The sequence below is a fragment of the Monocercomonoides exilis genome (genome assembly GCF_001643675.1).
Source record: "Monocercomonoides exilis strain PA203 chromosome Unknown scaffold29-1213020, whole genome shotgun sequence".
In the NCBI taxonomy this organism is placed as follows: Eukaryota; Preaxostyla; order Oxymonadida; family Polymastigidae; genus Monocercomonoides; species Monocercomonoides exilis.
Genome location: NW_027150574.1, coordinates 583,983 through 609,457, shown reverse-complemented (window position 1 = coordinate 609,457; position 25,475 = coordinate 583,983). Strand labels below are relative to the sequence as shown.

At 37.2% G+C, this 25,475-nt stretch overlaps 3 protein-coding genes across 3 annotated transcripts; 2 read left to right on the top strand and 1 right to left on the bottom strand.

Moving 5' to 3' along the window:
• Positions 1-185: 185 nt before the first annotated feature.
• Positions 186-3,145, bottom strand: MONOS_4431 (uncharacterized protein). The gene is made up of 2 exons (XM_067874503.1): positions 2,046-3,145; positions 186-1,968 (listed from the first exon to the last, which is right to left on the bottom strand). The coding sequence occupies exons 1-2, from the start codon at positions 3,136-3,138 to the stop codon at positions 668-670; spliced, it is 2,394 nt and encodes a 797-aa protein (XP_067725377.1). The 5' UTR covers positions 3,139-3,145; the 3' UTR covers positions 186-667.
• Positions 3,146-6,136: 2,991 nt separating this feature from the next.
• On the top strand, positions 6,137-12,235 carry MONOS_9995 (DNA repair and recombination protein RAD54-like). The gene is made up of 11 exons (XM_067880544.1): positions 6,137-6,834; positions 6,896-7,136; positions 7,200-7,355; positions 7,475-7,713; positions 7,863-8,181; positions 8,346-8,564; positions 8,631-9,188; positions 9,305-9,393; positions 9,539-9,665; positions 9,754-10,151; positions 10,315-12,235. The coding sequence occupies exons 1-11, from the start codon at positions 6,169-6,171 to the stop codon at positions 12,022-12,024; spliced, it is 4,722 nt and encodes a 1,573-aa protein (XP_067725376.1). The 5' UTR covers positions 6,137-6,168; the 3' UTR covers positions 12,025-12,235.
• Positions 12,236-12,549: 314 nt separating this feature from the next.
• MONOS_9996 (uncharacterized protein) lies at positions 12,550-25,475 on the top strand (the record flags this gene model as incomplete). Its single annotated transcript, XM_067880545.1, has 2 exons — positions 12,550-19,249; positions 19,418-25,475. 2 exons carry the CDS (start codon positions 12,550-12,552, stop codon positions 24,778-24,780), a joined length of 12,063 nt encoding a protein of 4,020 aa, XP_067725375.1. The 3' UTR covers positions 24,781-25,475.

Sequence of the window (25,475 nt, the reverse complement as noted above, 5' to 3'; positions counted from 1 at the left end):
TTTGACGGAAAGGAGAAACAATCAATAATCAACGAGGATTTTTCAATAAATAATTTATGTATCACTGTGATCAAAAAATGTTTGAAAAGCAGAACTTTGTTCTTTTTTTGTGAATATATTTTCTTTCATTTTTAATGTTACAATTGGAAAGAAATATAATATAATTTGATTAATATAAAAGAAAAGAAAAGAAAAGAAAAATAATATTTTGTTCCATGAATTGAATATAAAAATAAAACAATTAATACTTAAGTAATAACAAAGACTAATCATTTCAAAGCTAATATCAATGTTAAGCAAGCACATTTAAATGACTTTCACAGATATAAATAAAGAAATTTGAATATTTAATGTGAGATAGATTAAAATTTTTATAAACCAAAAACTGCAACATTTCGAAAATGAAGTAAAAACGATAAAAACTAACAAAACCTTTTCACTTTGTGTTTGTAAAAATCATCAAAAACAGAAATGAAGGTGATAATAACTTTAAAAAATCACATTTGTAAAGTTTGTGAATTTGTCTGATTTTGAAATTTGGTTAAACTCGACGAGAAGGAAACATCATCGAGCCGCATTAAATGGTGTTTGAATACATACACAAAAGAACAGCGAAAGAAGAAAGATCAGAGAAAATACGAAAGCAAAAGCCATCAAAGCTTCAGGCTCAACGTATTTGAACTGTGGATGCTAATAAAAACATTGTGCTTATCAGAGTGAAAAGACAAGAAATTATAAATTTAGCAGATGGTGCTTTTGCAATGAATCCAGCCTCCCAATCTCTTCTCTTCTCGCTTGGGCCAACTGATACCTTTTTCACAAACAAAAATGCCTTCTCGATTTTGTCAGTCCCCAGCCGAGGAGATATTTCTATGCTTATCCACATTGTGCCTTCACCATAGCCCACAGGAAAAGGAAGCTTCACTCTCCAAAATTCATTTTCTGTTGAACTGATGTCCCATCCATAGATCACACATGGCACATCAGTCATCTCCTCTTCATTGACACGAGGAGAAATAGAAGTGTTTGACATTGTTTGGATTTCTTCCACTGAAGCTTCGTCAGATTCCGAATAATTCTTTTCCTCACTTTTATTTTTCTGAGTGTTCAAATCAAAATGTGAGCGTGGCTGTGCACCTCCTTTGTATATGTCGCCTTCATGGACAAGTGAGTTTGAGAACGAATTCCAAGCAGAAGTTGGGAACTTAAATGTCACTTGTGCTGGCCCATAGAACAGTAAGAAATGCTTCAGCATGTGCGCAGTTGCATTCTTGGTGGTAAAGCTATAAATCCCTTGTCCTTTTAGTTTGAAGTTTTTTGCTTCTGCGGTCGCCTTATTGGTGTCTGTGCTATTTATTAATGAATCTAAAGACAAATTGCCATGATTTGCTGACAAAGCAGTTGCCACACAACTTGTTGGGCATGTTGCAGACAGGGTAGTCTGCTGTGGAATGCAGTCTTCGTCGATGAACCCCGAAGTACCAATCGTCATTGGCAAAAACATCGAATATCGCCCTTCGACATCATCGAGAATCGAGTCAAAGTAGTTTCCGACTTTGTCTCCAGCAATCGGAAGGCAGCTCATTGTGGCTGCAGCTGAGATTGCGTCATCTGCCGATCTGTCCAGAAGATGAAGCGTCCAGGCCAGCGCATCAAATTCTGCGTAAATCGATCCGAATTTTCTGTTTGGAGGTGCTTTTTGTGCGTAATTTGTGTTGGATTGCCTCAAACTCTTCAACTCTTCGAAGGGGAGGATTGTGAATGAGGGATCTTCGCAGGTGGCAGTTACAGACGGGATAGTCACATAAGAGCTCTCGCGATATGTTGCTGTGGATACAATCTTCGATGTGACTGAGTATTGACTTGTTGTATTCGACTGCATCTGCTCTGGATCGGCAAAGGGATCTTCTTCGGGGTATAAAGAATACCCAATATATTCAGTATACGGAAAGATAGAATACAGTCCAGCTAAAAAAAATATACAAGGAAAAAACACATTTTAAGAACAAAGATGATTGATATTAACTTCCTATTAAAATCCAAACCATTACTTTGAGAAATCCTTCTTGAAGATGAAGTCTGTGAATTGGTGGTTGTGACTCCATTAACAAGAGGCTGAGGAGTATAAATGCATGTGTAGAAGTATCCAACATGTTCTGCTCCGTAATCAACTGTACTTAATGGGCTGCGTATCAGCCAACAAAGGCATGTTTCATCTTGACCAGTTGGCGAAGAGGAAGCCGGTATGGTTTTTTCGGCAAACCCAATAACCGTCAAAAACACTCTTTCCCCGTCATTTGAAGCTTCTTCTTCATCCTCGTTATTGCATACTTGCGTGTACGCTGATTGAGGCATATACACACCGTTTGGAAAATTTTGACCAGGATTTTCAATATGATCATATGAAACAATTCTTCCTTCCAAAACGAATGGGCCTCTTTCAATAATAAATTCTCTAAGCCCTTCTTCATGAAATTTGCTAAGCAGCAATCCTTGTATATACCAATGATACAAAGGATGAAACGGTTGAGGAACTGTATTCAGATTATTGTTATTGCAGAGTTCCGGGCAAGTTTGCGACTCCGTATTAGTAAATTTCACGCAATCCATTAGAGGAGGAGTAAAGTCAAACGCACTACAGATGGAGGTGATAATATGTGTTTGGGTTTTACAATTTTGTGCAGAAATAGTGTTATTTAGGTTAATTGGATCCAATCCCGAGGCAACATCGCAACCAGAAAGATAAGCTGCTGATACTTGATCGTCATCATTCATCTTTTTTGTGTTTGGTATTAATCTATACCAAACTTCAAAAAGATATGCTGTGGCGACTTCACTCATTGCCTTTTGCCAAGAGCAGTTTGCTGTAAAATCAGACAACTTAAATCCTCCCTTTGACCAAGAACCAGTTGATAGATCGTTTGGCACGCAATACGTTGTATTTGTGCAATATCTATATTTTTCAGGAATTTTGAAAACACGTTTGATAACGTCTCCTTGAAATTTAACTAGAGAATAAGCATTTCCGGAAGAAGTTAATCCATAAAGTGTATTTTGATTTGCGTTAGACAAAAGTTCATCAAATTTTTCATTTTCACAGAATTCAAAGGCAATTAAATAAAAGCAATAACATATCATCTTGTTAATAATTATGGCACTGAAAATCAAAAACAATCAGAAAATGAGTTATATATATATATATATCAATATTCAATCTAATCTTTCACCTGAAAGATGCAACAGGTAATTGTTGTTTCTTTTTTGAATAATCACTCCTATCAACTTTTGAAAATATTTTTTAAAATATTGAATTTGGTTATTTTTAACAAAAAAATTTTCAAATAATATACAAACTGATTCAATAAGAATTTTCTCTTTCAAAAAAAAAAATTTTTTTTTTTTTTTTTGTTTGTGGGATGGAATTGATGAAAAAATTTTTCCTTAATAATTTCGATTCATTCTTCCACAAATTGAATAGGGTTAGTAAATTATCGGTGCCTAAAAAATTAATCGGGACCAAAATTTTCTGGCTCTCTAGAGCACTTTAAGAAAAAAATAAATAATAGGAAACCTTCTAAATGTTAATATGTGCTATTCCTGAAAGTATTTTTTTATTTTTCAATTTTAGAAAAAAGATCTGGCATTTTTTGTTTTATTTTTTTTGGATCAAAGACTTGTTCATATTTTAACGAGTTTTTTGTTTTGAGTGTTTTGAGTTATATCATTATTTATAAGCTTAACTTCTTTATAATTTTTGTGATTTTTCATTGTTCAACACTTCTGTTTTTTATTTCTTTTTCCATTTCACTGAATTTCAACAAATTGAAGAATTAATAGTGATATTTGAGTTGCTTGGTTTTTTAATGTTGAAAAATAGTTGAAAAAATTATTGAAATGAACGTCACAAAATTTTTGAAATAAAACTATATGATTTAAAGCAAAGGAAGTGAAAAAACGCAAAGACAAGTTTTTTAGTGTTATAATCACGAACATAAAAAATTCAAGATTCTCTTCCTTTTATATATCTCAATTTGTTGAAAATTCAATTATTTTCCCTTTTGAACAAACGAATAAACTAATTTATTCAAATGTATTCTTCAATTTGTTGAAATTCAGTGAAATGGAAAAAGAAATAAAAAACAGAAGTGTTGAACAATGAAAAATCACAAAAATTATAAAGAAGTTAAGCTTATAAATAATGATATAACTCAAAACACTCAAAACAAAAAACTCGTTAAAATATGAACAAGTCTTTGATCCAAAAAAAATAAAACAAAAAATGCCAGATCTTTTTTCTAAAATTGAAAAATAAAAAAATACTTTCAGGAATAGCACATATTAACATTTAGAAGGTTTCCTATTATTTATTTTTTTCTTAAAGTGCTCTAGAGAGCCAGAAAATTTTGGTCCCGATTAATTTTTTAGGCACCGATGAATTACTAACCCTATTCGAAATGAAGAAAACGCTCTTGTTTCATTCACAAAAAAAATATCTCTTTCTGATTCTCTTTCTCATTTTCTTTCTTTCTCTCTCTCTCTCTCTCTCTCTTTTTTTTTTTCGTCAAATGTTTCTTCATTCATTTATTTTAATGTTTTGAACATAACAATCAAAGATATTTTCAAAAGAAATGAAACTGGAAACTAATGAAATCTTTCAAAAATTATCACAAGAATATAAATAAAATAAAGAGAACATTAATAAACTGAATTATTTGTTTAACATTCAGCTTTAGTGAGTCTGGGATTAATATATCATCATGAAAAATAAAAACATAATCACCTACGAAATTTTTTAAAAATTTTGAAATAAATTTGAAAGAAATCAAACAGTCATCAAACATTATTCATTTTCAGAATGTTTTATCACAAAAATAATCACTCTCTAAAGTTGAATTTTTCTATTGTTATGATATAAAAATGTTCTTTATTTAGCTTCTGAAGAAAAAATGTTGGAATTGAAAGAACATGATTATTAGAAAAATGTTCCTTTTGTTGAAATATCAAGTGATGATAAATAAATATCTTGACTTTTTTGAAAAGCAATATTTGTTCAATTTTCAAACAAAAATGAAAACTGTTCATTTTTATCATTATTACTGAACCAACTCACCGAATTTCACCTTTATGGAAATAGAATCATCGTCAAGCATTTGCTTTCAAATGGGTGAATATAAGTGAATTAGTCTGAAATTTTGAAGAAAATATAGAATTTGCATAATTTCATGAATAGTAATCAATCTGAACTTTTCAAAAGAAAAAATAGGACACATTTCAGTTTTCAGATTTTAATTTTATATTTATAGTTAGTGTTAATAATGGTGGACACTTTCAATAACTGTGGACAGTCGCATTATCTCAACAACATTTGATTATAGCTTTTTGACAATTTACCCAATTATTCCCTCATTGAATGCAAACAAATAAGTCATATAAAAATGAAACAACTCACTCCCAAGAATAAAGAAAGACACATTTTCTATTTTCGGAGAAACTCGGAGAATCTAATTTCTTCGGGTTTCTCCGAAAAAATAAAATCATAATTTTGAAATTTCACTGTGTTAAAAAAGTCATTTAAACAACACATATAAGTTCATATTCTATGAAGGAATAGTTAAACTTATTATCCGAATACAACTTTCAATGGTTGTTGAGATAATGCAACTGTCCACAGTTATTGAAAGTGTCCACCATTATTAACACTAACTATATTTGTTTTCATCATTGATATTTCAAAAAAGATAATTCATGACATTTCAGTCTTTCAATAAATATTCTCATTTCATTCAAATTTTTTTGAAAAAAAGGTTCATTCACAGAGAAAATTTTATGCATTTAAAAAATGTTTGTTTTCAATCGAAATCCCAAATTTGAAATAAAAAATCATTTCAGTCCAATCAATGATCTCCTCTCATTCATTTTTTGAAATTTGAAAAAAGCAAAAATTACTGTTGAATTTTTGTGCAGCATTGTGAATTATCAAGATATTAATGCATTTTTTTTTGTATTTCTTTAAACCTCAATTAATTTAGTGCCGTTTACCATTTTTATTTTGAAGTGATTGTCATTGCCTGAAAAATATTTCTTTCGATTTTTAGAATGCAAAATTATTCTAATGATTCGTAAACAACATACCCATAATAATATTAGTCATATGGTGAATGATAAATTATGCTTCGAACGGGGGCAATAAGGTCTATCAAAAGTGGATTAAGTAATGGAAAGATACAAATTGGACTTTTAAAAAAACCTTTTGTTCCTCCATTTGCAAAACCTCAAACACTTCAAAATAACAGTGAATTACCTAATTCGAAAATTTCTTCAGAATTAGACGAACAAAAGATTCCAATTAGCGTTAAAAAAGTTGACGAAGAGCATGAAAATGTTAATGATGATAATTTATCTGATGCCACAAAGCCACTTATAAAGAATTCTTTGCACACATTACCGTCTGTGCGAAGAATCGGTCTTTCTTCAAAAATATCATCTCATTCAGAAGTCAAAATTGCTTCCATTACATCCCCTTCAACAAAAAGCGAACAATTACATGCATTGACAGATGTGCCTGATAAACAGTTGTCATATCGAGAACAAATCTTGAAGAAAAAAGTTGACGAGGAAGAAAAATACTCAAAGGAATACTGCTTTCGTGTTATGTTCACGAAAGTGTCCAACAAAAAGCATAAAGTCTACGAAGATGGAATTTTGACAATTGAAAAGAAAACTTATTCATTATATGATTTAGAAGGAAAAGTTGTTGCAAAGCAGATAATTTGCGAGAACCCAGAGAAATTTACACCTGGAAGCACGCTTCGTGTACAACAAAAAGAATTAGAGGTTGGCGATTCTAATATACGAGCTTTAACACTTTTATATTTCATTTTTGTTACGAAAAAAGTTTCTTTCACCACTTTCCATTGAAGAAGTGAAAAGTGGAAGAGCTTTCCTGACAAGTTCTGAATTTGGAATAAGTCAGCCTTTGTTACCAACTGATGTTGTGTCGAACTTGGGAAAGATAAAGGGTCTTGTTTCAAAATATAAAATTTCTTCTAATAAAAATGAAGATTCCGAATCAGAAAAATCCAGTACAAAAGGAAATTCATTAATAAGCAGACTTCCGATGAAAGCAAGTAAGCAAAGTTTGTTGATTTTGATAAATATGAAATCATGTCTTTATTTCTCGAACTATTTATCGTTTTCAGCTTCTTTGATGCTTCATGGCAAAGGAATTATGAACACACAGAAAAATGCTCAACCACTTTTTGATCCGAATGCCAAGGGAGCAATTGTTGTGAATGAGGGACATCCAGAAGAAGATGCCTTTAATAGAAAACTTGTGTCTGTTGTGATTGATCCAGGTTTGACTTATTTGCATTATTTTTTTGATCAAAATTCGGAAATATTTATTTTATAAACGAAAAAATTTTATCTTTTGTGAATAATCACGAAACCTTCAATTTAAATGCAAAACTTTCAGTTCTTGCCAATGTTCTTGAGCCGCATCAGGTGGAAGGAGTGAAGTTTATGTACAAGTGCATCACAGGCGGAGATGAAGGAGGATGGGTTGGCTACGGAGGATGCATTCTGGCAGATGAAATGGGACTCGGAAAGACGATGCAGGCAATTTCATTGATTTGGACTGCGCTGAAGCAAAGTGCATTAGGAGGGCCATTAGTTCGGAAAGCAGTGGTTGTTTGCCCACTTTCACTCATTTCGGTATGAATGACTTGTGTTTGCATGAATTGCACTTATGACTTCCACTCTTTACGTGGAAAGTTTTATTATTTTACTAATTTCAATGAAGTTTAATTCAAACATTTTACTGTATTTCTTTCCTCTTTATTTGTTTTCAATGTTCCATTCAGACTTGGAAAAATGAATTTAAGCAATGGCTTGGCTCAAACAGAATAAGAGTCGGCTACATTTCCAATTGCGGAAACGGATCTGTCTCAAACAGCATTTTGACACGTTTCATCGAAGGATCGATGCTGGATGTGATTGTGATCAGCTACGAGTCACTCAGAAAGTATGCAAATAAGCTGGCAAAAGCAAAAGTGGGACTTCTTGTCTGTGACGAGGGACATCGGCTGAAAAACCGCCAAACGAAAACTGTTGAATCTTTGGAGATTCTCCACACAAGACGGAGGATAATCCTCACAGGCACTCCAATTCAGAACAATTTAGGTATATCACTAATTGTTATTTTGTGTTACGATGAAACTCTCTTAACTCGAATTACTTTGTTTAAATATATATTAATATTTCTTTCATTTATAATTCCGAAATATTCCGTGATTATTTTAAATGCAATGCTTTTGACGATGAACCGCGAAATGCACAATTTTCAGACGAGTTTTGGTCGATGTGCGACTTTGTGAATCCAGAATCATTGGGACAGTATCAAGTCTTCAAGCATGTCTTTGCTCGGCCAATCACTTTGGCTCAAGAAAAGAACTCGTCGAAGAAGGATCGCGAAAGAGCAGCTGATCTGAGGGAAGAATTAGCCAAGAGAACATCCAGTTTCATTCTGCGCAGAACGAAGGAAGTCATCTCGCTTCCACCAAAACGTGTGCTTCTTATTCACTTCGATTTCAATATTTCAATTTGTCAAAAAAAAATTATTGCCTTTTCAGACGAAAACATTATCTATTGCATTCCGTCTTCTGTCCAGCAGGAGTTATATCGTCGTGTGCTGACGATGAAAGTGGGTGAAGCTTTTTCCTCAACGGCATCTGCATTGCTGCTGATTGTGTATCTTAGATTCCTCTCAAACCATCCAGGGCTTGTGGCAGTGGATCAAAATGAGCTGAATCTCAAAAAAGCAGAAGAAAAAGCCAAAAATTCAAAAAAGAAAAAGCCGATTAGAATTTCATATGGAAAGCAAGGAAGTTCGAGCTGTCAGTCAAGATTCAGCAAGACAAGTGCAAGCACAGAGAAAGGAAAGATAGGAATCAGTCCGAAGGGAGGAGCAAATCAAAAAGGAGCAAAGAAACCTGGAATGAAAAGCAGGCTTGAGAATGAAGAAGGTGAAGATGACGATGAAAATGGAAGCGAAGAAGAAGAATATTCAGAGGCAGAAAACGAAAGCCAAGATGATGGAGTCAAAGTGCATCCATACACAGCACTCTTTCGATCAACTGTGAGTGAAGAGGAAATGAAACAAATAGATCCCTCAAACATCACTTATTCCTGTGTGCTTTAAATAATACCTTTTTTATTAAATGTTTAATGTGTATATATTCTTTTGATATTTCATGGAATTCGGATAATTTTCGTTCATTAATTTTCTTCTTTTTTCAAAATGAAGCCAAACTTGTGGTGTTAGATTGCTTGCTACACGAAATACATCAAATGTATCCAGATGACAAAGTTGTTATTTCGTCAATGTTTACTAGAGTTTGCTCAATTACAAAGATATTTCATTTCAAAAGATCTCAAAAAAAATTTTTTTTTTATTATCTTTTATTTATTTCATGATTTCTTCTTTTTGTGTATTTTTTAATTAATAATTTTTATTCATCATCGTGCTTATTCTTTATAGATGCTTGATTATATATCTGCACTTTGTCTGAAGAGAAAGTACTCATTTGTGCGGTTAGACGGAAACACTTCAGAAAAAAAGCGACAAGAAGCCATAAGCAAATTCACACAACCAGGAAGTAAAATATGTGTGTAATAATAATTTCAATGAAAAAAAAAATAAAAGCTCTTCATTGCTTTTGCTCTTTTATTGCGATTATTTCTGCAAATGTCAAGTTCTGTTTCTCTTGTCTGCCAAAGCTGGCGGAGTTGGGCTCAATCTGATGGCAGCAAATCGCATAGTTCTCTTTGAGCCTGATTGGAATCCATCAACCGACCAGCAGACGATGGCGCGTGTGCATCGGCACGGGCAGAAGAAAGTGGTGCACATTTATCGCCTCATCACAACAGGCACAATCGAAGAGAAGATCCTCCAGCGCCAGCTGATGAAGATTGGCCTGAGCGAAGATGTGATGATGGACGGAGCGAAAAAGAGAGAAAGTTTGGGTCAGTTTTCTTCGTCTGTTGGAAGCGGGAATCTGTCTGCATCGACTGTCAAGCACTTCTCAAAGGAAGATTTGAGAAAGCTCTTTCAGCTTCGCATTGATACAAGGAGCGATACGATGGATATTCTGGTATGAGACACATGGAAAAGAACTTAGAATGAAAAGAAAGAGTTAAAAATAATTTGTTATTCATTTTTATCAACATAACTTTTGAAGCAGTTTTATTATTTCGTAACTAATTTTTTTTTCTTTATTGTCAATTTTATTTTATGTTGAATGCAAACGCTAACAGATGAAAGGAAACCAATCAACTTTTAACCGAGCAACTTCAAAGTCGATTGTGGGCGAAGATGTGAGAGAGACAAGCTCCCAGAGATACGAACTGTATGCTTCAAAGTCGAAGATGAAGACTCTTCGCTCTTCTCGTTCTGTTTCGTCCATCCTTTCCCAGTCACAGACAGACTCTCACTCAGGTTACACTCAGCCTGCGCTGTTCTCTCAGTCATCGCGTGTCAGCAATGTGCTCTCACCTCGCTCTCCACTCATGTTTGTATCGCCGTTGTCTGCAAGGATTATGGAAAAAGAAGAATCCAAGAAAGAAGAAGAGGAAGGCAGTGAAAACATGAAAAAGGAGGTTTCACTGGAAGATATGAATCTTTTGGATGAAATGGAAGAAGTTGACATGGAAAAACATAAAGAAGATAGACAGGATTTTGAAGTCTTAGCAAATGAAGAGCACAACAACAAATGTAATTTCAACAGAGACGAGATTCAAAGCATTTCACAAAAGGAAGATGAGCAATTCGGAACAGTAACAGAAGCCACATATAACGGAATTTTTTCACCTCCAATTGGACAAATAAGAGAAGACGAAGACGAAGAAGGAAAGGAAGAGGAAGATGCAGAAGAATGTGCGTCTGATGGAGAAGACGATGATGATCAACTTCCTTTGTGGAAATTGAACAACGCTGGTGAAGACTCAGACTCAGACTCTGATTTGGACTCAATTAATTCTGAAGATGATATTGAACAGAAAAATGAGACTGTCTGTAGTGAAGATAAAACGAAAGATGAAAACGATGAAATAGACAAACAAACTGGAACTTCAGAAGAAGAAGCAGAAGAAGAAGCAGAAAGTGATTGCTGCAAAGGAGATGCTGCTGATCCAGAAATCGAATTGCTTGAAGAAGAAGAAGAAGAAGAAGAAGAAGAGCGGGCAAATGAAAGAAAAATGGAAGAGAAATTCGAAAAGGATTCTGATGAAATAGAACAAAATGAAGTTAAACCGATGGAGTTAAGTGAGTATGAAAAGGGCACAAAGAAAAAGAGATATCTTTCTGAAGCAAAGAGCGCCTTTCCACGAAAAAAAAGGATGCGAATTGAAGAAGATGACTTTGATGATGATGATGATGATGATGATAAAGAAGAAGAAGGCAAAGCCAAAATGAAAACATTGAAGAACAATGAAATTAGTGCTGATTCGTCCAATGTGATGCCAAAAGATGAATCATCTAAAATGAGCAAAGGCAGTCTGCTATCTGACGATGCATCAGATAAGAAGGATGATGAGATTGACAAACTTGACAATGAAAGTGCAGACGAAGTTGAAGTTGTGGAACAAAATGATTTATATTCAAATCTTCCTGATGGAGTCTTTAAAACCGAAGAAGAAGAAGAAGAAGAAGAGAAGAAAGAACTAATAGAAGAAGAGAAAGAGGCATCAGAAGAGAAAGCAAAGGAAGCGGAAGAAGCGAAAGAGGCAATAGCTGATTGGGAGTGGATGATAGATGGATGTGAAGTGCAAGTGGAAGACATTGCTTTGAGGAGGGTGCTTCGGCTGCATTCAATTGATGAAGCAGCCTTTAACGAAGAAATGGTCAAGACAAGATTGCCTCTTGGGAAGAAAAAAGAGCAACTTCCTCTTATTCAGGCAAATGCACTCAAAAGAGATGTGAGAGTTATATCTTTAATTATGCACAAAGTGACACAAGGAAGAATTTAGCTTTTATAAGATATTATTTTTTCCCTCCCAAATAATCCTTTCAAAAATAAAAACTTATTTGACTTTACAAACATGCTTTATTTTATATGATTTTTCCGTTTATTTTTTCTGCACTTCGAGTGATATCATCATACTAATTACAGTCCTACTTTTCTTTTGTGAAAAAATTATTGAAAGCACAAAGAATTTTTGGAGATTTACTGAAAATATTATTTAAACTATTTTCAGAATAGAAATGAAAGTCTATTATCCAAGTATCTCCCTGCGAAATAAAGAATTTGATAAAAAAAACTGTTGTTATAAAAGTTACGACAAACCAAAAAGTGTATTCAACAACCAAAAATATAAAACTTCTTGTAATTCTTAATTATTGACTTTTAAACATTATGAATTTTAATCAAATTTAAAGAAAACATGAAATAATGTGTTTTCTATCTGAAAGACAAATTCTTATTAATATTAAAATGGGCATGATCAAAAGAAGAATCCAAAAAGACCTTCGTAAACTGTTGTTTTTGTAACATAATGAAAATCTATTTGATACTATTATTAACATTTTTTGAGGCAAGGAAAGAATGGTGCAACATTCACGATAAATTGCTGAAAGACGAAATTATTAAATATTCTCCATTTTCAATTTCTCAAAGCAGAGAGTCAATAGAAGACTCCTGCAACACGGAAAAATTTTTCTTTAAAATATTTTCTACATCTTCAACTGCTTGGAATTCTACGCTGCTCGTTGGCATAGGAGTTATTTCATCTATTAACCAAGTTATTAATTCTTCACTATCCGTTTCACAATTATGCTTGCATGGAAAAGGGGGAAATGCACTTTTTAATGTGCAGCATGGTTCAAAGTGCAGAATATACAGATGTATTATTCATTTGAGGGAATATTCAAAAGAGCCAATATATTCTTCGTGCAGCGCTCTTGAATTTGTTAATCTGTCGCTTTCGTTTTTTTCACACAAAAACATTGCGTCAAACAGCATGGTGAATTTGTGGAATGAGAGTTCACTGATTGTACAATCATCATCATTTTCTTCAATTGTTGTTCAAATGAGCAATCCTCTTCTTGCCTCGGGAGATTTCGATTGCGTTCAAACTTCTGATTGCTTTTTCAAAAATATCAGCCATCTCCAAACTACTGATAAAGAGCATCAGCTTTATTTGAAATCGAAAGAGAGCATTGTTTTTGGGTGCAATTTTTTGGGAGTTGAAAATCCCTTTTGCTCTGTACTCACAATTGGAGGTTACACATCATCGTTTTTCTGTCTCAATTCTTCGTTTTTAGCTTGTACAGTAACCGAACAAAACAGACAAGTTTTCAGTAGCTCCGACGGGGATGTTGTTATTGAACAAACGACATTCAACGTTGAAACGTCTCAACCAAAAGGAGGAACAATTTGTGCTTCCAACACGAAATCATTCACGATTAAAAATTGCTTCTTTGACAGATGCAACAATACTCATCCCAATGGCTATGGAGGTGTTATTCACATGACTGACGTTGGACCTCTTTTGATTCAGAATTGTACTGCGGAAAAATGCAATGCAATTGCTCAAGAAGGAGTCATGCGAATTGAAAACTTATTTAGTTCTGTAACTGTTACCGATATGAATTCAACAGAATGTGAAGGTGCTTATCGTGGAGTGGGTTTAATTGCTGGATCGTCATCTCCTGTGTGTTGTACAAGTTTGAAAATGATAAAAAGCAAAAGCAGAATTGGTGAAGCCGGAGCAATCGCATTATATCAAACTTTTTCATCATTTATTGCAATTGATTGGCTTTGTGATTCAAATTCAGCTGTTAATGTTGGAGGAGCTATTTTTGTTATGAGAGATATCAGCGGGTCTGTTAACCCAGTTTCTTTTAGGTATAGTTTTTTTATTAACAATACTGCACCCAAAGGAACAGATATTGCATTCACAGATCATTATTTTAATCTCACAAACTCATCGTGCTTTCAGCTTTGCTTTTCACAAAGCAACCAAAACAGAGTATGGATGTGCACCAGTGGATTTCGAAGTTGTTCAAGCGGAGAAGAGCGAAATGCTTTCCTTCCAAATCCATCTGGAAATGTTATTTATGTGAATCCTGAGCGAACATCAGGAGATATTGATGGATGTGGAGATGTTTCAAACGAATGCCACACAGTTTGCTTTTCATGCTGTCAGTGGATAAACTCATATCACAAGACAGTCAAGCTATATTCAGGAGAGTATTCTGAATCCTCATTTTCTGTTGGGTTCCAACATATGACCATTGAAAAGAACACTTCTTCTTCAAGTGTTAAAATCTTCACGAATCCATCAAGTGGCGCATTTTGCACTCTTCTTGGTGGATCGTTGGACATGCGCGGAATGCAGATTATTCACAGCTCGACATCTTCCCCAGATAAATGCATATTTTCTGAGAACAACGAGTATTCTGTGCTTGTGCTGAACGAGTGCTCGTTAAAGGCAGAATCAACTTCTTCTGCATTTAGTGCACCATTTTTTTTGCTTACAAAAGGAGAGGCAAGACTCGAGAGTTGCGAGATATCATCAGTGGTTTTTGAGAGCACATCGCTATTTACCACAGAAAAGCAAGCACATCTTGCTCTGAGCAATGTGAAGATATCAATGATTAGCCGCAAGATAGGCAATGGCTCAGTGTTCAGTAAGGCAGTTCAAGCAGAAGAAAGCTTTGTTCTTTCAAATGTTTCGATGAAGAACTGCAAGTGCTTGGATGGAAATGGAGGAGCGCTGTATTTGGAGCTGAATGCACTTAGCAATGCGCAAATTGGAGTAGATTCTGACTGCCTGTTCGACACATGCACTGTTCCCACAGACAGCCAGAAAAAGAGAAAAGGAGGAGGAATCTATATTCATGTTATGGAGGGAGCCGATGATTTCCAGCTCAAAATGCTTCAGTTTTCCAATTGCAATGGATGGAAAGGGAAAAAAGTATTTATTGAAAGCAAAAATTTGTCAAAGGTTATCAACACAGCAACGCTGGCATTCAACCCTTCTGTTGCTGTTGATTCGACCGATCTGGATGAACTGAGCGGGACGGAGAACGTAGATCAAAACATAGTCATCCCGCTTGTTGTGTTTCTGAGGAACTTCTCATCTCCTGCTTATGTGTCGGGGCAGACCACTGATTCAGACTATCGCCTTTGCGGATATCGCGATTATCCGTGCCAGAGTGTGGAAGGCGCTTCAGCTGCGCGATTTACCAATGCGAAGAGAATCATTCGCTTTCTGCCTTCCTTCTCCTTCCGAAAAGAAACGCTCCTCAACAGTCAATCGTATGCATTTGATGTTGAAGAAGACAACACACCCATCAACATTGGCTCATCACAAGTGAAAGAGAATGAAGGGCTTTTGATCAATTCTGTGGAGACAAGTTTCAGCAGAATCAAATTTGTGCTTGAGGCATCTTTGAATGGGAGGAGTGCCTTTATTCTATCGAATGCCAATGTATTGTCGATGTCCAACTGTGAGGCTATACCAGCTGTTTTGGGAGCTTCTATTTCGTATTGCCTTGTGAAGATCACTAACGGAAAATTATCTATCAGCAACTTTGCAGTTCCTCTTGCACAGAAGTTAAACTTTGACAATGAACCATTTGTTGCTATCAGTGGAAGTGCCTCTGCAGATTTTAATTCTTTGGATATGAACGGAATGACAACATCTTGTAGCAATGGGCTGATATCTGTCGACTCAGGGAACATCACAACAATCAACAACAGCACATTTCGTAACTCAAATTTGACAAGTTCTGCATTTATCGTCAGTTCCTCAGGAACATATTTGTTAACAATCAAAAATTCCACTTTCGAAGATATCAAAAGAACCACGGGAAACGGCTCGTGCGTGAATTTGAATGGAAGAAATAGCTATGCGAGCTCGTTCACAGCAAGCAATTGCACATTCACAAGATGCAAAGTGACTGAAAACGGAAAAGGAGGTGGGGCGATTGCTACTCACCTCAATAGTCAGACAGCGCTAATACTCGAGTTGTCCACTTTCACTTCGTGTCAGGCTCCAAAACCAAATTTAGGATCAAGTGGAAAAGGTGGAGCCATACAAATAATTTTCGACGAAGCCAATGCTAAGTTTGTTCTCTCAAAATCGCTTTCATTTATCTCTAATACAGCCGAACACGGAGACGATGTCTTTGCATGTTCGCTGCATCTGGAGTGGTGTGTTATTTCAACCACATTCCAATTCTTTAATCAAGAAGCACCATTTTCCCTTGAAAGTTGCGCTGGAATTGATTCACAGTGGCCAAATGTGATAATACCACTTGTGTTTTATCTTCTACCACGCAAAGCAGGCGTTTATGTCTCAAAAGAAGGGAACGACGTTTCTGTATGTGGATTTGCAGAATACGCTTGCAAAACTATCGAATTTTCTATGTTTCAAAGTGAAGATTCTGTTCAGCTGATCATTCTCCCTAATTATGAATTCGAAGAAGTTGTTTCTCTCTCGTCTGCCAACGAAATCTTAATCGAAGGCAAAGCATTGGAAACAAAGATGAAAATGATTGGAACCCAATCCTCAACGGCAAATGCAATGATAACAGTTTCCCAAACATCAACATTTAGGTATCTCGACTTTTATCTGCAGCCATCTATCCCCAGCCTTCAATCATCAGTGTTTCTTGAGTGTAGTGCAAATGTGATGCTTCATCTGGAGGACTGCTCAGCACTAACTGAACAAGGTGAAGAAAAATGCTCTTTTGGATTTTTGGTTGTTGCTGAAGGCTCATTTGCGATGACCCGATTCACAATAAACTCAATTGGATTCCAATCTGTTGAGGTGATAAAAGTTCACAACGAAGGAAGTGGATCAATAGACTCTTGCACGTGGACAAATGTCACATCTGCTGTTGATACTGGAATCATCTCATATTCTTCAGCTGGCACTCTGAACATACGCAACACAACAATCAACCAGTCAGCTTCTTCATGCTGCTCATTTGTGGAAGACAAGCATGGCAAAAGTCTGGTTGTTGAAAACAACACTTTATCAGGGATAATCAAAAACGAAGGGAACGGAAGCGTGATCAAGGCAGAAATTGGAGAAAGCGAGTCACTGGAGCTAAACGATATTTCAGTCGATTGCTGCTCTTCTGTGAGTGGATGCGGAGGAGGGGTGTTCATCAGCACAAGCTCCTCTGCCAAAGTTCGGATTGGCAAGGAAGGCACAACCACAAGCTTTGCCAGGTGCAGTGCAAAAGGCACTTTGCCAGAATGTGGATTTGGGGGAGGAATATTTCTGAAGCATGCAGATTGCCTGGCTGATCTTGTCCTCGCAGCGATGTCTTTCGGAACCGAGGGAGATGGTACAAGCAATGAAGCAGAGGGAGGAGGAAGCAACGTGTTTGTTGAAGGATACAACCTGGACAAAATCATCACCAATCAGTCATTCAAGTTTGATATCAACAAAGAGTCAACAGCTGAATTTGGGAAGCTGTGTAGTTTTGAAGATGGGAATATTTCGTATGCCATTCCTCTGGTTGTGTTTCTTCTGACGTTTGAGCCGCCAGCAATTGTCGGAGGGAGCTTTGGGTTTGACTATCGCATGTGCGGTGTTTCGATATATCCCTGTGCAACGATCCCCTTTGCAATCTCCAAGCGCTTTCCAGCACCCGATTCATCTGGTGCATCCATCAGGTTGACAGCAGACTTTTCCTTCAAGAGTGCCATATTATTTAATACGCAGCCAACCGAAGTGATTGCTGAGCAAATTGGAGCTGTTTTTGATGTCAGAAGCGACGGAGTGGGAGAAGGTGCTGGATTATTGTTCTCTTCAGTCAATGTGAAGTTCAGTGAAATAGTGTTTGGGTTACCATGCTCTTTTGAAGAACCCTCGCGGACTTCTCTGTTTCTGTGTTCGTCAGCCACGCTCACCATTGACAGATGCGAGTTTCAAAACAGCAGCAGCTCAGCTGTTGAGTACAGGATCATATATGTGACAAATGGGAAAGTGGAATTGAATGGGTGCTCAATAAATGAACTTGCAATGGGAAATGCAGAGATTATTGCACTTGATGGGAGCAATGCCGAGTGTGCGATTGAGGGAATAGAAACATCCATTTTGAGCAAAGAAGGGGATGGGGCACTGATTTTGGTTGCGAGAGGGAAAAAATTGAATATTGAGAACAGCAGCATCGAAAATGTGACTCTTCCAAACAGTAACCATATCTCAATTAATTCTTTGTCGAATGGCTTTCTAAAAAACATAACATTTGGAAACCTAACGCGAACAAATGGGGATGGCGCAGTGATCAGTGGCGGAATTGGATCGAACGAAGAGCTGGAGGTGGAAAACTGTTTATTTTCGCGCTGCAGCTGTTACTCAGCCAGAACGATAGGAGGATGTGTGCTCATGGATGTTGAAGAAGGAGGCGTCTTCCGATTCGAGAGAAACAAAGTGGAGTTCTGCATTGTGTCTAGTGGGGATGGATTTGGCGGAGGGCTGTTCCTCACGTTTGCCTCTTCACACATCGATTATTCTATGAGAAACAACACATTTGAGAATAATGGAGCATTCCGTGGGAAGGATGCATATGTTGTTTGTGAAGAGCCGGGTGCCTTGATTGTGCTAATGTATTGGAACGGATCTGTTTCTGAAGAGGCAGCACCAGAACGCTTTTGGGTGCGCAGTCCTTTTGAGTCGATCGATGGAGGAAGCACAATGATCGACTTCCTGTTCCCTCCTCAGACCTCATTTGTGTTCGTGGATGGAGCTGTCTCGGCTGTTGAGAACTGTGGGCCGAAGCGAAACCCATGCGCCTCAGTGGAGCTGGGTTTTCAGAAAATGGATTCTTCACACTCCATCATCCAGCTCGAAGGAAATACTCCCATCGATGCTATTGTGAACAGACATGGAATCTCCCTCACCGTTCAAAGTAATACAACAACAAAAGCGATGATATTTGGAAGAAATGGAAAATTTGAGCTTGTCGAAGGAACTCGCTCAACCACCCTCACATTTTCCAAGCTTTGCTTTGTGCTTCCATCGTCTCCCAATCCTTCACCAGAAATGAGTTCACTTGTGGAAGTTAGCATTGGTCAATGCTCGTTTCTGGATTGCACATTTGAACAAGGAAGCAGCAGTAATTCCAACCCTTCGAAATGGATTGCTTCAGGAGAAGGCGGAGTTGTACACTTTGCCTCTTGCACTCTTGGAGGGATTCCATTTCAGTCAGGCGGAATAGCTTCGATTGAAGGTGCATCGCTCTCTTTGGAGTCTTGCAGTTTTTCTTCTGTTTCATCTGATGCTCCAAACGGATTAATTGTTGGAAGAGACAATTGTGATATTACACTTAAGAACACCGAATTCGTTAACTGTGAAACAAGAAACGGACATGCAATGGAAATTATTTGCCCGAAATCAGTACATGTTAGCGGAGCATGCACATTTGATGGATGCTCTTCGATAAAAGGAGATGGAGGAATTCTTAATTGCATTCTTGAAGCAGAAGGATCTTTGATTGTGAACAAAACATCAATTGTGACTTGTGAAGTGAATCAGATTAATGGGAGAGGAGGTGGCATCTATTTCGATTTGAAGGGAAGCACAAATAATTATTTGTTTTCTGGAATAACATTTAGCAGAAATGAAGCATTTGAAGGGAAAGACATGTTTGTGAGATGCGCTGATTTGAACGCATCAATCATTCCATCTCTGTTTGATTTCGAGTATTTTGGAGAAGACGAACGACCAAAAGTCGATCTGAAAGGAAGAGATGAAACACATTTTATGAGTGCATCTGCGGATCTGCTGTATTTTTTGGTGAAGTTTTCTTCGTCGACGATAAGCGTTGGATCGGCTGGAATCGACTTTATTGGGTGTGGAAAGGCAGAAACACCTTGCCACTCGTTGTGGCGAGGTGTTAACAATTTAGAGGCATCTTCAGAATCTCAGACATGCTCCGTTGAAGTGATGGACGAGGTTTTGATAAGTGAGTGCTTTGCGTTTGAATTAGCTGAACTTCAAATTGGATTTTCTTCATCAGCTGCTTTGCGTTCATTTGCCAAGCTGATAGTTTCTCAAACAGCAAGCGGATCAAACCCATCAATTTTCAGTTCGAGAAACTCCCTGACGTTTTCCTTGGTGGAGTTTCATCTACCATCGCTCTTCACAAGTGGACAATCTGCCTTGTTTTCTTCAACAGATGGATATCTTACACTTAATTCAACCTTTCTTTGCTCTAATACTACTGTGCTTGAATATATTCTGCTTCTGAGCAAAGGAGGAACAGTGCAACTGCTAAATGTTTCAATTTCTTCTGTGACATTTTCAAGTTGCCCGATAGCACTTTCATCTTATGTGACGCTTGAAAATTGCTGCTTCCGAAACATAAATACGCCTTCGAGCATTGGGGGTGGAGCAGTTTCTGCCAACTTGGAGCGATCAGATTTGCTACGAGTGAAGAATTGTGAAACAGAACTTTGCAAATGCTCCATAAAAAACGGGAAAGGGGGATTTTTGTATGCAGATTGCTCGAAATCGACAGCAACAGCACCACTACGATTTGAAGGTGAAATGACGTTTGAGAGAAATGATGCGCAGCTAGGCAAAAACATATTTATTGCATCTACTGAATTGAACTCTTCAGTCACTTTGACAGCATTTGCATTTTCATTCGAGTCGATGAAAGAAGACAGCAATGCGTTTGTGGGGATTGAAGGAGAAAGCGAAGAACTGGACTTATTCAGATATTTGGTTTCTTATCATGCAGCCTCGATTTTTCTATCGGAAGACGGAGAGGATGTGATGAGATGTGGAAGCACAGATGATCCGTGTCGAACATTTTGGAAAGGAATGCAGCAAATTGACGAGGAAGAGATAGTCAAAGTGATCATAATCAACAGAACCACTCCTGTAGCAAACACATTCAATCTCTCCTCATTCACAATTCGATCAAGTTCATTGGATGAAGACGAAGATTACAAGTCGATTCTTTCTTTTCGAGAAAAGTCTGGAGAAATGTCTGATCCATTTTTGCGATGCGAAGGCGAGCTTTCGTTGAAGCTTATCACACTTGTAATTGAATCATCCTTCAACAATTCTGCATCAGAATTGATTTTGTGTGAGAATGGAGCGTTGTCTTTTGAAAAATGTTCGTTTGAAACAGAAGGTATTTCTTCTGGAAAGCGGGAAATATTGTGTAATTTTGTAACTTGCATAAAAGGAAAGCTTTTGCTTGCAGAAGTGTCAATGGAGTCAGCGAGCATTGGGAAAAGCTCAATTGCAATTGGGTCTGTAACTTGCATTGCTAACAATTTCACATGTACATTTGTGAATATTTCTGATGGAAGCATTTTTGAATTTGTTGAATCAATAGAAATGGGAAAGGGAATGAACTCTGATGAAAAATCCAAATTTTTGATGAATGAATCGGTAATAACTTCTGTAACAAGAGCAGACAACGGAGCATCAGTGATTGACTGTCAAAGAGATAGAGACATTTCTATTGATGTGAGTGGAACAACTTTGAGCGACTGCAAAGCTGTCGAAAGTCAAAAAGGAGGAGTTGCTTTTATAAAATTGCCAGAAGAGGGCTCATTTTCTGTTTTGAATTCAACGATGATCCGTTGCTGCTGCTCGAATGAAGGGAAAGGCGGTGCATTTTATATTGATGCAACAGGAAGTGGATCACTGCATTTCTTGTTCCAGAGTGCTACATTCACAGGAAATACGGCAAAAGTTGGTAACGACATTTATGTTTCGTGCCACAACATATCAGAACAAATCAATGAAACCCAATTCAAGTTCGATTTGAGAGAAGGTATCTACGTGAGGCAGAACGCGATTTATGGGATGGACAAAACCGATCACAGAGAAGACACGAATCTGTTAGATTTCATCACGATTTATCAGGCTGACACGATTATTGTGTCATCGTTACATGAGAACAGAGGAAGGAATGACAGACAATGCGGAACTTATGCTCTACCGTGTTTATCACTAGATTATGCAATTGCACACGTGACTGCCGATTTTGAGTCGCATGTTGTTGTGGATGGGGCATCTGTGATTGAAAGTGAAATTGGGCTTGACAACGTGCTTCTCTCGTCACGCTCGAGATATGTGGGCAATGTCACAATACACTCGATTGCCACTGGATTAACTGATGCAGTGGTCACCACTCTCAACGCAGTTTCTATCATGAATCTTTGCTTTTCGTTTGAGGCAGATTTTTTGTGCCCACATTCGACTTTTATTTCTCCTCAATCGGGGATTGTTGAGCTGACTAATTGCTCGTTTTCATCGGCTGCGAGTCTTCCTTTGCGTTCTCTCTTTGATTTTAGCAAAGGAAACGGATCGATAAATTCCTGCATATTCAACTCACTAATTCTTCGATCATCGGTGATAGAAGCTTCAGCTTCCTGTTCTGTCATGATATCCTTCTGCCAATTCGGCACCATAAATTCTGGGGGCACTTTGATTAATTGTGAAAAATGCAGAGATTTATTAATGATGCACACATCATTTGCAAACAACTCGCTTTCTTTGTCTTCAGCAAATGTTCCGTCTCTTCTGGCAGGAATCTCCATTGGAAACTTAACTCTTTCAAATTGTTCATTTATTGGGAAGAAACACACTTTGGAAAAAGGAATTTTGGCTGTGGTTTCTCAGTGTCCAGAAGTTTTGCTTGATCTCTGCACTTTTAATGGATGCAATGATTTTGAGATGAAAAACGAAAGGAGCAGCAAAACAGAAGAATTATGCAATTGGAATGGATCACTGATAGACATGCAGAAGAGCCGGGTTGTGATGAAGGACACAACAATTGCGAACAGCTCTGATGGAGGGGCGAGTGTGGAAGGGGGAAGTGTTGTGATTGAGAAGGGAGAGTTTGTGGGGAACAATCCTTGGATAGTGGGATACACATCAGCAAGAAGGAACATTGTGTGCAGAGAGATGGGGGAGGTGAATGTGATGAGTGTGAAAGGCGGAGACGGGCAAGAAAAGAACGGATCACTTTGGATGCTGAATGAAGGATGCACACTGAGCGGGATAGTTGAAGAAAGGAAAGCTTCTTTGTTTGTCCCCACTTTGGAAAGTGTGGCTGTGGAAGAGGAAGGAGCAGAGTTGAAGGTGACATTTAAAGGGCAACTTCTTTTGCCTTGCAATTTATCGTTTCGGGTGGTGGCAGCCATCCGATCAGAAGCGCTGGTGGTGCGATATGAGTTTGAATCCGAAGGGTTTGTCTCGGAAGATGAGGCTTGGGGGAAAATACCTTCGAAATCAATTCGAGAGGCAGAAGAGGAAGCAGAAGTGAGTGCTTCGATTCTTTTTGGAGAAAAAGAGGCACCATCGTCCACCGAAGCAATCATTCTGAAGAACAAAAGTGAACCCCAGTCAAAGGGAGATAATATTGTTGCTGAAGGCGGAAAAGAAGAGAAATCATCATGGGCTGTTATTTGCGTGATATTTGTTGTGCTATTCGTGATTGTTTTGGTTGGATTTATTGTGTTTGTTGTTCGATGGAGGAAATGGAAAGAGGAAGCACAGAAATACAAAGAGATTGTTGAAGACACAGTGAAGAAGGATCCGAAAGCGTTTGAGATGGTGACGATGGAGATGTCGCCTGAGGAGCAGTGGAGGAGAGCAGAAAGGGAGGCAGAGAAGAAGAACGATGAGAGGATGAAGAAGAGAGTGTATGAAAATAGCTTGGGACACTCAGAGTCATCTGAGCACCTTCTGTCTGAGAGTGGATCGACTGAATACATTCTGGGGAGAGATTCAGACAAGATCCCAGATTGGGCATTGGAAAAGGAGGAGGAGGAGACAAGAAAGCAGACTCCATCGCCATCGATTTCATCCACCTCAACCACTTCAACAACTGATTCAGATTCAACATTTGTTCGAGGGGAGGATATGTGCCCAACCACTTCATCGATGTCGAATCTGGTGGATGCAATGGCATGTTCATCTCCACATGAGAAACTGATTGTGGATCTGCGAGATTCATTATTCATGCTTCTTCATGGAAAGAACGAGAAGAAGGAGATGGCTATTGGGAGCTTGAAGGAAAGGGAGATGACGACTGCCCAGATCCTGTTCTGGGTGGCCAATCTTGCACTTCACTCATTTGATGAGATGGACAACCCTCTTTCTTCTCTCACTAATTTGAGTCCTCACATTGTTCTTTTCTCCGAACACATGGTGATCTGCATTGTGATGCATTCGGACTTATTGTCAGATGATGATTCTGATTCAACATCCATCTCTTCATCAACTGTAGTGACTTCTGCAAGTGATGATGATGAGGAGGACTCTCTGCCCTCATCAGCCTTTGAGGATGAAGATTATTACAAAAAAGAGTGTCTGCGATGGAAGGCGCCTGAGCTGCTGATGAACAAGAACATGGGAGCAACGAAGCAGTCAGTGGCATTCTCAATTGGGATGATGCTGTGGGAGTGCTTGACTCTTCAAATTCCATTTGGTGATTATGAAGCTGTAACAGCAGGGGATAAGATTACAAAAGGAGAAAGGCCGAACGCTTCTGCGATAAGAAAATCAGTGTTCTTTGAAGCTGTTAAGGTGTGCCTGTCTGGAGAAGCATCTGCTAGGCCAACACTTGTTGAACTGAAAAGGCTGTTTATTCAGCATTTCCCGAAAGGGGCTGCGATGCTGACGATTTCAGATGCAATTGATTTTGAGGATGAATCAGAAGAGAAAGAAAATTCAAAGGTCAGTCTTTTACTTGTTTCTGGAAGCGAAGAGGTGGATAAGAGAGAAAACTGAAACAGCGAGTAAATTAAATGAAAAAAAATAATAATAAAATTGCTTGGAGCATTGTCATTTGATGAAAAATACTTTGAATATTAAAGAGCACTTTTTTATTATCGTTCTTACAAACATATTGCAAAATATTTCTGTTAAGATTAACTTTTCTAACTTGTCTTTTGATGTTTAACATTGACTTTTGTTCATACAAAAATGATATCTTTTTTTCTCCTCTAAGAATATCACCCCAATTGTTTCATTTCTTTGAACAGTTTTTTCTTTCCATTTTTAGTATTCAATTTTTGTGAAATTCGGTATTCATTTTAAGTTCAATTTTATAATGATTTGCATTTTTTGTTTGCTTTTTAAAATTTTCTTTTTTCGTTTTTCCAAATATTTATATATCTTTTCAATGATATCTGTTAATATTCTGAAAAATGAATTTTATTTATTTTTCTCTGTTACAATTACGCTTTTATTCTTCAACGAAGAAGGAGCATTCACGTGCATGAAACATCTGCAGTAACTCAGTTTTCAATTTTTTGTTATCTTTTTAATGTTTCAAATTGTGTAATTCATTTCTATTTGAGTGTTTTTTATAAACAGAATCTCAATGGAGTCATTCTTTTTCACAAACTGATTTTGTAAGTTGTTTTAAGATCATAAATATATTAATTCAAGAATACTTTAACACTCCAAAAATTATTCAAAAC

Bases quoted from the DNA above. Each gene is read 5' to 3' on its own strand.
- MONOS_9995 (XM_067880544.1), top strand. From the start codon at position 6,169: ATGCTTCGAACGGGGGCAATAAGGTCTATCAAAAGTGGATTAAGTAAT. The intron at 7,714-7,862 runs GTATGAATGACT...TGTTCCATTCAG, and splicing joins GCCCACTTTCACTCATTTCG to ACTTGGAAAAATGAATTTAA. The intron at 8,182-8,345 runs GTATATCACTAA...CACAATTTTCAG, and splicing joins TCCAATTCAGAACAATTTAG to ACGAGTTTTGGTCGATGTGC.
- MONOS_4431 (XM_067874503.1), bottom strand. From the start codon at position 3,138: ATGATATGTTATTGCTTTTATTTAATTGCCTTTGAATTCTGTGAAAAT. The intron at 1,969-2,045 runs GTTTGGATTTTA...TATTTTTTTTAG, and splicing joins AAGGATTTCTCAAAGTAATG to CTGGACTGTATTCTATCTTT.